This window comes from Parasteatoda tepidariorum, chromosome 11 (assembly GCF_982258835.1).
Source record: "Parasteatoda tepidariorum strain Cologne lab strain chromosome 11, Ptep-v5.0, whole genome shotgun sequence".
NCBI lineage: Eukaryota > Metazoa > Arthropoda > Arachnida > Araneae > Theridiidae > Parasteatoda > Parasteatoda tepidariorum.
In genome coordinates, this window is record NC_141765.1 from 11,146,472 (window position 1) to 11,158,960 (window position 12,489).

General features: G+C 26.4%; 1 protein-coding gene across 13 annotated transcripts in view; it reads left to right on the forward strand.

Moving 5' to 3' along the window:
- Positions 1–12,489, forward strand: part of LOC107456224 (cAMP-dependent protein kinase catalytic subunit 1) — a 452,991-nt gene that overhangs the window by 316,929 nt on the left and 123,573 nt on the right. For all 13 annotated transcript variants that reach the window (XM_071187758.2, XM_071187756.2, XM_071187757.2 and 10 more), the window contains one exon: positions 8,669–8,920. In XM_071187758.2, coding sequence (XP_071043859.1) covers positions 8,669–8,920 — 252 coding nt within the window. The remainder of the gene's footprint in view (positions 1–8,668; positions 8,921–12,489) is intronic.

Consider the following 12,489-nt stretch of genomic DNA (forward strand, 5'->3'; position numbering starts at 1 on the left):
AAATTTGTAGTAAATTATTTAATCGATAAAATAGAATTAAAATTAAATACTTCAACACTTTTTGGAAGCATTTGTCTTGGAAATCTTAAAAGCATATGTAGTAGTTACTATAAACATTTGTATAATAAATTGTATAATATTTGTGGAGGAGTCAATAAAATACAATTAAATAATTATACTTTGAAACTTTTTGTAAGCATTTTTCTTGAAAAGTTTGGAAACATTTGTACAAAGTTATTAAATCAATAAAGTACAGTTAAAATTAAATACATATAAACTTTTTGTTTACAAGTGAATTTTTACATCCCACTAATGTTCTTATAGTTAGGGAGTATAGGACAAAATTAATGGACACAAGGCGACTAATTATAACAAATGACGATTTAAAAATTCTTTGTCAGTCCCCATGGAACCACCACTTTTTTCACCGAAAATGCACCCCATGTGAATTTCGCTATTACTTTTTTCTTTATTTAACATGAAATTTTTATGAATGTTCTATCATATTTGGAAAATTACTTTCTTTAACGCTTGTTTCTTAATCTTTTTTGTCATTTTCAAAAAGGAACCTGCTCACCATAGTTTTAGAAATTCTTAAAAAAATGTCATCATTAACACGTTAAACGTCATGGGGGTCACCGGTGACCGGCGAAGCCAAGATTATTGGAAACACATAATTCGGGAAAATTTTTAATTTTTTTATAATATTATCGTTACTAAAATGGTTTGAAGAAATTAATGCAATATAGAACACACAAAAATGGTTTTATTTATAAACACAGAGATGCTAACTTGTTTCAGACAGGGAATAAATATTTTCAAGTGGTAGTTTATTAATTGTGATTCTTGGTTTAATAGATTCAATTTAGTAGATTTTTATCCACCACTATTTCTAAACAATTCGTAGGCTTATAAAATTCACCACTTTTTCAGATATGTCATGATAAACCTTTTAAAAAAATTAATCTGTCTAATATTTTCAAATTTAGTTTGTAGTTATTTACCATTTGGCCAGACGGGCAAGCCATGTAAAATTAGCGTGGCATTCAACGTGTTAATATCAATGGTTTTCCTTTGATAGTTTGAAATTTTCAATTTTTAGCAAAGTAGCCTCATATTTTAAAAAGTGATAGCTGTTAAAATTGCTACAACTGGCCACTTCCTTGGAGAAAAATTTCCTAATTTTGTCCTCTACAATACACAATACAGAGAACAAATTTTTCACACTGACCTTATCTTAGAATCAGTTTTACGTACTTAACCTGAAACGGAAATCCGAGTTTTAAGTTTGAAAACAGTAAAAAACAGTAAATACTAATGAATAAAAACCTTGACAAAAATTATCCTTGTTGATTTTACATTTCTTAGTTATTCCTCGAATCTTTTTTCTTCTTCTTTTTTTTAATATTATTATTAGTCGTTCTTTTAGCTAACAAAGGAGTCTTTAATTTAAAAGATGACCATCAAATAATTGTTTTTTATTTTTAGACAATCGACTTTCTTTGTCTATTATTGCAATTTCATTTGTCATGTTTAAAGTACCGTGAAATAACTATTTTAATAAAAAGCTAAGACCATTTTGTGACATTTCCGACCACTAAAAATATTAGATCAAACCACAGTATAACTGATTTTTGGAATCTCATTTCATTTCACTTCTTTAAATGATCATTTCAAACTGGATAGAACTTTAGGAGGGAAATTATTACAAGTTTTGCAATTCAGATACAAAATTAATAAAATAAAATACAAACAATAGCAATAATCATTTTTAATTACTTTTCATAACATATTACTGATTTTGGACATAATTATTTATATTTTTTGTTATATATTTATGGTTTGGACAATTGGTTACAAATATTTTCAAGTAAACAAAAAAAAATGACAATTTCAATAAAATACATAAGTAAATATGAAATGCAAATTTAAAAATGTATTTTCTAGAAAATCGTATTTAAAATTCGGCAAAGGAATTCTAAACAAAAATATTTTTATTGGTCCACACAAATGTCATAAATATTATGCATTTTACTTCAAAAATTTAAAAACAGAAAACGTGTTCAGATGAAATATTTTAAGATTAGGCGAAATGAAATCGTTATATTATTATTATTAATATTATTCCCGAAAAGAATAATATATATCTGATTTTAATAATTTACGATTTTTATAATATACTTATGATTTTGGATATAATTATTTATATTTGTTATTATATATCAATAATTTGGACATTTGGTTACTAATATTTTCAAATAAATAATAAAATGTAATTTAGGTAAACCATCAGTAAATTAAAAAATGTGTTTTAGGAAAAAACATGTTAAAAGTTTTGCAAAATAATTCTTAGTATCCAAGCAAGAATGTTTTTACTGACCCACGCAAATGTCATAAAAATTATAACTTTCACTTCAAGAATTAAAAACATAAGACGTATTTTTCAGATGAAATATTTAAAGATTATACAAAAGGAAATCATTTTCATTCTTCTTCTACTTATTATTATTATTATTTGCGAAAAGAAACGAAAAAACAAAAATATAACACTTCATTCTTTCCGAAATGATAGAGCATTAAATTTTCATTTATTTTTGTTTTCAGAATAATTCAAAGAATTCATATGTATTATCAAGATATTCTTCTTTGAATAAAATTCATTTTAAATGAAATTCGATTTCAATTTAACCATTCATGGTAAACATAGATAATTCTAGTCGAAAAAAGCTTTGAATTATACTGTCACATGAATATTAGTTATAACCTCTAATGTCTTGAGCATGTGATTTTTATTTTGTTTCCTGTGTTATGCGTTCTTTTATATATTTTATATACACCATCACTCATCATTTTCAATTCACTCATTTTTTTAAGTTATTCTAAGAAAATTATAGTAATAAACATCCGAATGACTCTATTTTTTTTCTAAAACAGAGAAACGTACTTCATTATGTAATTTTGCATACAAAACAGAATGTTATCATAAATCCTATGAGCTGTTTATAAGTAATGTCACATTTTTTCAATATTTTTGCCCCCTTCTCCTTTTGCCACAGAATGTCACACTTCATTATACTCCTACCTTTTCCTTTTGTCACATGTCGCGCTGTGATTACATAAACACATATTTGCAGTTCATAAACAAAGAACTGCAATATGAACTATATAACTACAATATCGAATACTACATATCAAATTTTCAGCAAAACAGCAAAATATCATAAATATTTTATTGCTTCAATTCATTTTAAAATACATTTATGTGTCTATAAATACAGATTATTCTTAAAAAATCAACTTAAAAATCAATTCTTTGATCAGTAATTTAAAAAGTATTTTACTGAATAATTTCTGAAATATTTGTTTGCAAATCATTTTTATGTCTTTATAAATAATAAATGCTGGTAAAAGTTTCAAATTAAAAACTTATCTGTATATAAACATTTCAATACAAACAAATTAAAATTCTTTTGTTGGTTCTTATTTGGCTATTTAGAATCACTTTGCAGAATTTTAAACACGTTTTTTTTTCGGAAAAATGTTTTTTAATTTATATTTCATATTAACTTATATTTTTTCGTATTTACAATAACCTTAATTAATTGAAAAACTTTGTAACCACTTCGATTAAAATTTTACATATTTAAAATTGTCTCTTTGAATTTAACTTAATCTCCTAATGGCATTTCTGAGCCTGACTATGATAATAAGCGTACTTATCTTACCGAAGAAAAGATTAAAAATAGAAAATATTTAGTCAGTTGTTTTAAATGTTTATTTTCACTAAATTGTTTAATGTCACACTTCTTGTTAACATCTCTCATTCCCTTGTCACGAACTATCACAATTCTACGAACTCCAAGCGAGACAACGTTTATAAAAGCCCTAATATCCAAAGTGACCTGCTTTAGAAAAACGCACAGAACATTCTTATTGCTCAGTTATTTTTCCAAAACTTTGGATGACTACTATGGTTAAAAACAATGAATACGAAACTATACGATTTTTAACCATTTACAACTAGCATGATTTCAAAGAGGCAAAACAGAAATTTAACTGAACATTGGAACTAGACTTCTCCTTAGGTAATGTACATTGGAGTTGCGTTATGTTTTATCAAATGAACAGTGGAATGTGGTTTAATTAGTTTATGTGTTTGTTTCAACTATCGTAAGATATTGGAAATACTAAACTTTTTTGTGTTAAGCAGATTTGTGGGGCTACCATTTATGAGTGGATGAGAGTATCGCATTCTAATAGTCCAAGGTCTCAAACTGGGGAGTGCACTACTCGGCAAAGTCTTCATGCGTTAAAGGGAAGGGGGGAAATATTGCGGTGTCAACGTTGGGACTTGAACCCTCGTCCTGTCGGTCATGAGATTGATAGATTAGCCCGCTCTACTATAATATGTACCTAGCTGCTACGAACTAAGTGGCTTCATTAAGTATGCCTAGTTGGTGTGATAAAATTCTGGTTGTGTAATCGTATTAGGTAAAAGCAGTCTATAATCTGATTAAAAATTTCAAGAGAAGAAACTGCATTACTTTATAATAATGACATTTCTGGTTTTAGAAAAAAGTATTATTCTGATTAATAAAACTTTTATCTATGGTATTTAAACAGTTTATTTGACAATTTTTCCGTTCATATGGTTACGATTTGCCGGAAATTCTGGTTTTCAATGTAATAGTTTTTATTATTACACATTTAGTAAGAAAATACAAAGCTGAAATTTAACCAAATGAATTATTTTTATGGTATGCTCCAACGTATCAGGATAAAATTACCAAATTTTACCACATTTTTCAAATTTTAACACGTCTTATAAAACCATATTTTGCTGTTTATTTTACAAAAATCATAACCAGAGCTCTTCAATAAAAATTGTCGAGTTCTTGGTGTTCCCATAGAGATAGAAACATTGTAAATTTTATCATATTCCGATAGTTTTAACTATACTTTTTTCTCGGAGTAGGATTTCTCTTTGTTAAAAATTTACATAAAATAAAGTGTTTGACAAATTCTTGTAAATAACTCTTAATCGTATGCAATTTCGGAAATCTGAAACATCTAAGGCAACAGGCTAATAAATTCAAAAATTAAGTTTACGCTATGAATATTTTTTTCACATCGAAATAAATAAAAGTAGTGTTAACTTTTAGGTAGTGTATACCAAAATACTAATTTTTTGTTTGAATTGAAACTGAACATGACTGAAATGGGATATTTTATCATTAATTAAAACGATATAGATATCACACGATAACAGAAATAAAATCAGTGTACTTATGATAACACTATCATGCGGTAATGCATACACGCTATGTTTATCATTGTAACTATCTTATCAGCTCGTATACCAAACACCAATCAATACCAAACAATTCAAATAAGATATACAACTAATTAAAAGTAAGCCCTCAGAAGTAAAACGATTTTTGCTTTTAATTTATCTCTTTTAAACTTCCTAAAAATTGTTTCTACGTTTAAGAAATTATGTTATTTATGTAATGCTTTTTCTGAGCAAAAACAAAAAAGAACTATATCAAAATATTTTTATTTACACGGAAAAATTTTTTAACGCCTAACCATGATGTAGGTGTAATAAAAAAAGAAAATATATACTCATTGTATTTTTTATTAGCATCAAAAATGTCTGAATATTCATTCGCCATATAAATGTGCATGAAGCAATTTATTTTAAAATTTTCTGAACAACTATAATAATACATCACTTCTAGGCATTATAATGATTATTATTTCCTTATCATTTCTATTAATATCATAATCTGCAAATCTCAAGAATATTATAACTTTTATCTTAGAATGTCTAACATTAACATTTTAGCTCAATGGTTAAAGTTAAATACAAAATACCATTCAAAAGAAAATTCGTTCAAAACTGACATCAGACTTAGACATAATTTTTATAATAATTATGCACTTTCCATCCTGGAAAAATATGTCATTAAAAAAAACTAACGTATTTCGAAATACGAGACACTTACAAGATAATTGAAGTAATGATAAACAATTTTAACAAAAAAATAAGGATGCCTGAAAAAAATAATTAAAATCCCAATCAAGATTTTGTTAGAGAGCTTGGGTACTTAACACTTTAAAAATATTTTCAGAAGATTTCTAAATAAGTTGAAAATTTTCGACTTAAGTTTAAATTTGTTAGTAGTAAAAATGAACTGTTAAAAACTTTCGTACTCACAAAATGTTCAAAAGCATTTCCCATTCGTTATATTACTTTTGTGTATTTATTCTTTTAATTAATAAATTGAGTTCAGGTTAATTTTTTTAATACTAGGTTTAACTAAAGTTTAACCCATTAAGCGGTTATGGGAATTACTTATCAGTTTTAAAATATTCAATATATAATAATCATATGTATAACTTAAGCAATAAACCATATTTTAAAACTGTTCAGGAAAGAGTTCTTGCGAAAACCATAGTGATTTTCATGCAGGCAATAGGAAATTTTTGTGTACCCATCTGTTCTCTAGTAAAAATTCCGAAAAATTTTAAGTACTTATCTGGAAAAATAATAAGAAATGGCTTAATATGAAATATCACGTGCGGAAAAATTTGGCTAAATATTTTTATAACGCCATAAGTCTCTCATATATTTTTTATCATTCACTGTCAAGATTTTTCCAACGATAAGGATTTCATTTCATAACAAAATTGTAATTGTAATAAATTATAAATGTATTACTCTAAGATAAATGTGTTATATTTCTGCATAAGCATGCTATATCTTTATCACCATTCGTATATTTAGGAAAATTATTATTTAATGTATAAAACAGAATCGAAATTTTGATTTTACAGTATTGTTCCCCTTAAAAAAGTTGCTGATCTAGAATAAATGTTATCATCTAATAAAAGGGAAATATTACGCTTATGTACAGTTTAGGAACAAGAATGTCATCAAATACTAGTTAGTGTTTTGAAAAGTTTTTCCATTTACTAGATATCCCGCATCACATTGTACCTTTAAGAACAGTTCTTTCTTTTAAAAATAAAAAGTGATAACACAAGTGTTTTATTTTTAGTATATTTTTACAAAAAAAAATAATAATATTTCTGATTGCCATAATATATAAAGACACAAAAATTTTCCAAAATTCTTTTAATTATAATTTTAAAACATTATATTCTCTCATTATATTTATCATTATTTTCTTATAAAATTTCTCTTTCGAATGGTGCAATATTTGTGGTTAAAGAAAAAGAACAAAACCTTATGAAAGAAAGTTTACGCTAAAGGAAAGGCTTTAGAGAGAAAGTTTAGGCTTAAGAGAAAAGGTTTAAAATATTTCTAAAAGGATCATATGCAAGTCATGAATAAAAATCGCAACGAAAAATAACCCTTTAAGAGAAAAAAATTTTGTGAAGGGAATAAGAAATGTTACTGTTTCGTCGTATAAAAGGATCCCAAAATTCACGGAAAATTTCAATTTTCGGTATTTGCTCAGTAAAATATTATCAATGGAAAAAATGAGATAACTGGACTGAAGACACCAAAGTTTCAAAAAATGGAGAGCTACGGGAAAGATTAACGCGTTTTTATTAATGAGCAGCATTTTCCCTGGTTGGGGATCAGAATTGGGTCCCCCGCCCCTCCAAATCATGCAACTTATCATAGCACCGTATAATTTTTTTTGTTTGGGTTATTTATGCCTACAAGCTATATACAAACACTGCATCAATGAAGTTCAGCAAAATTTATGAAAAATGTTTATTAAAAATTTTGTCTAAAATAGTGTGTTTTAGCAATACCGCGAAGTTCATTTATCAGAAATGCTGTTCTATATATAACTTTATTTTGTATACCCTAAGAATAAAATAAAGCACAATTTTCAGTAAAAAATATGTGCTTGGATAACCCTGTAAATGGCTCTTACAAAAATAAATTGTTTGTTTTCTCCCAACTTTAGTGATGTAATGAATATGTACAAAGTCCTAATATTTTTACAAATGTTATTGTTTTTATACAATGATTTGAAAAAAAAAACTTTTTTATTTTAATCATAAAATACTAATTTATTTCTATTGAAGCTTTCATATGATGGTATTATTTTTTATCGAATAAAAATATAGAATAACTTAGAAATCAGTATTAATAAAATTAATAAATTTAAAAGTGTATTGTCGAGTATTTTTTAATTTAATGAAATTTATGATTATTAAATGGCTCAACTCTAATTTCCACATCCTTCTTGAAGAAATAAAAATGCTAAATCTAATATTCTCCCTTCTTCTTCACAAGCACAGCAGCCTCTTTATGGCTTTGGCTGCCTCAATCATGCTCTCTTTCCAGCGTCTTCTATTTGCAGTGACATCTCTCCAATTTTTAGCTATTCTACCTACCTATTACTAGCACAAAATTATTAGCCGATCTCCATCCAATCGTACAATCCTGTCGCCGGGTGTTGTAAAGATAATAGCTTATAACGAGAGTTGTTCTTATTTATTTATTCATTTTATTTCATATTATGACGGAAAATGCTCAATAAAAAATACAGTTATTTAAATCAACTTGAAGTTAACAATTCGTTTTACTTAAAATATGAGAAAATCTGAAGTTATTTAAATAAAGTGTACTAATTAGTTTTATTGCTGTTGCTCAACTAACTTAGAATATTTTTCTTACCAGGGCAAGTTGAATTGACTGGCTTTGAGCGGTCAAAGGACGAAGGCCCTACTGTATCATCTTCTAATTCTAATACTGTTCAAAGAGATGTCAAGGATTTAAGATCAGAATCGATTCCCCCAGATTTATCACTCAGTGCTCCCTCAGGAAATATTACAGAAACCCCTTCTCGTGCTCAGAAGTTAATTAGTACGAGCAGTTTTGCAAAGAAGATAAGAGATATGGCGCCTAAAAATAGCGAGAAACAAGATAAGAGTAAGTAACATTTTTAGCTTTAGTTATTCTCCTTCCCAATATATAAACAAACTCTCTCCTCTTAAAATATTAGATTGAGTAAACGAATATTAGATTTTAATTTGCTGAAATTGGAAATGTCTGGTACAGTAATGAGGCTTGTAATTGATTGAATGACTAGTGCTTGTGATACTTGTGCAAACAAATGAGTTTCATAAATTTGAAATTTTGCACTTTAACTATAGAATACGGTAAATACCTATGTATCCCAATACTATGTATAGTAATAGCTAAGGTTACAAAATTGAAAAACAGTGTAACAAGGAAGTTTCTCACTTTCTCTTACATATTTCTGCCATATAATAGTACGCATGCAAACACACACAAATAAGATTATCTATAAATAATGGAAAATAATATTGAATAAACCAACAAGTATTAGGGTAAAAACTCCAATATATTTATTGTATTAATGTACAGTCCGCCAAAAAAAAAATCGAATCACCCTGAACAACTTTCGTTCTAATGATCGGATTTTCACGAACTAAGTGACAATCTTAATAGTTCCTGGGGGTGACCTCAAATATGCTAATTAATTAGTGATAAATATTAATTAAATTACGAAATCAGTCACAAAAACGTACTTTCTCTGAATAAACATATTTTTTTTTTACATATTTGGAATCCTGACCCTTGAAATTTCGAAAAAATTGGGTCTTAAATTGGGTCGCAATAAAGATTTATGTATATGGCGAAAGTTTAAAAAAATGCCAAATTACCTCGCCACAGAAAGTGAAACAATTTAAAACAACCATAAAGAAACTGAATGAATGACGAGACGTCATAATATTATGTGTCTCTGTTGCTATAGGCAACCAAGAAGAGAATTTTTGGATCTGCTTTCTGAACATAGAAAATAGTATTCGTTTTAATAGTACTTTGAAAATAAAATTTGAATCTAAAATGAAGAAATGGAAATGAAATTATTTTTGATTTTCCAATATTTCAAAATTTAAACGTTGAACTTATTTTCTGACATTTTTTATTTTTTTAAAGATGTTATTTGTATAAAAATGCTGCACTAAAACCAAATTTACTTAAGTTATTATAAATTTATGATTTATGAAGAGTTGTAGGGCTAATTGCTCTTACACCTCAGTTCAAGTCTTTCAGGAAAGGAAAAAAAAAGCGATCCTGCAAAAAAATTTGGGCCATGATTTTGATGCGCAATCAGAAGGTTTTATAAAATTCACGGTATTTCTTTTCACGGTATTTTTATTCACGGTATTTTATAAGATTCAAGATATTTTTATTTATTTTTTTAATAAAAAAATAAAAATAACGAAAAACCGGAAGAAAAAAAGGGACAAAAATTTTTTTTAAAAATATCCGGAAAATAAAATATATAATGATCTTTTCATCAGCCCACACGATTATATCCGCAATATTAGAAAGTACTCTTTTTTTACGGATATAATCGCGTGGGCCGATGAAAAGATTATCATATCTTTTATTTTCCGGATTTTTGTAAAAAAAAAAAATTTTGTCCTTTTCTTTTCCTTCCCGATTTTTGTTATTTTTATTTTTTTTTTTTGTTATTTTTCTTTTTTTTTCTTCCCCTTTTCTCATTGCTCTGTAACTTTTTCCTTGTTTTATCCACATTTTGAACTTATTTTAAGAGTTCTATTTACTTGCAGCTTAATAAAACTTATTAAACAATAAATAAAACTTATTGTTTTTCTGAATTTGCGCTTCGTGCTTTTTGTTTTTATTTATTATGCTATATATATATATATATATATATATATATATATATATATATATATATATATATATATATATATATATATATATATATATATATATATATATATATATATATATATATATATATATATATGTGTATATATATATATATATATAATAGTAAATTTTACTTGCATTTTTCTTTTATTGTTAAAGGTCAATTCATTCTGACAAATATTTAGGTTACATGTTTTTCTTAAATAAGTGAGATTTGCAAATAGCATCCTTATGTATAAATTCCGAAAACATGTTTTTTCCCTAAACTCTTCGATTGCGATCAATTACTTATTTATCACCAAATATGGTTACTAAAGTTTCTTTGTTTTATTCCTTTATTTAAAAAATTATTTCACTATTCTTACCATCACTACCGACATCTGATACGATGGCGTCATTTTAAGTAGAGTTCGTAAGGTCCTGAAGAAGTTTAAAATGTGGGGGCGAAACTAAAAAGATGTATTTTATTATGTTTATATTCACAGCGTTCAATATTTAATTTCAAAAATTTTATTTTAAATTTAATGATAACTTTATAATTACGATCGATACTGATACCACAGTGTTCTTAATTTATTAAGGACTAGATTCTTGACTTTTGAAATGAAAGGTCAAATCAAAAAAAAAAAAAAAAAAAAAAAAGAGTTTCAAGTCTTTGAAAAAATTAAAATTCATCAGAAGTTGGAGTCAATTTTGCTAAGAGTTCATCGCTATATTTTGCAGTTGTAGATTGTTAAGAGATTTGCTAATTTTTATTAGAAATTTACTTGATTTGATTGTTGAATTAAAAAAAATAAAGAGACCCCTCTACCCTTAACTATTTGCAGCATTTATGCAAACAAATCCTTTCATTTGTATTTTTTTATTTTCTAAAATTATTAGAAGATGGTCGCAGAAATTATAGATGAAAAAATAGCTTAATAATAATATTTAAAAATTAATGCTGTTGGTAGGAACTATTCAACCCACCGCTTTATATAAGGTAAAAATGTTTAATAAAAGAAATTATCTGAAACTTAATGCGTATGTGGTAGATAACTCTTTTAAGTTTTACTGAGTTAAATTAATAATTAAACTTTTTGATCAATAAGTCAGTGACATTCTTTGGTCAAATAATCTGTGGTTTAATTAATAGAAAACTGTAAATAGAATCAAAATGTTCGAATTCCTTCTTATAGGATTTAAGAGGATACCTTTTAAGCATTTTGAACATTGCAAATATTGCAAAGCATAAATTAGCTGAATGCCATTAAGTTTCACATTTTTAAATATAAAAATTATATGAAACAAATAAATATTTTGTAAATTTATATTTTGATTATTTAATACAAATAATTTATTTCGTGTAGTATAGCAAACTTTTATGCATTCTTTCCTATCAGTTCTTTTATTTCAGTTGCTTTGTAGCAGTCTCTTTTTACAAAAACTAATCAACTTTATCCTCTAAATACTCCCCCCCCCAATCAATTTAAAATTCGATGATAAACTAACTCAGAAATTGCGCTAAATTATTTTTTTATGATTCGCCGAAGTGTTGTTAGAGATTTGCTCTTTGAAAAAATGAGTTCAAATTTTTAAAAATTTTAATTTCTTGAAGTACGTTGATGTATGTAAATTGTAAAAAAATAAAAAATGCCAATATTTTGACTCAAACAAAAGCATATTTCAGCGGATCATAGAGTTTAAATAATAAGGTTAGACAATTCAAAAAAAAGTTAAAAGATAATAATTCATAATGATTTAGTTTTTGGCTGCTTACTAGGATTTTCGGTTTTGCTTCATCAACA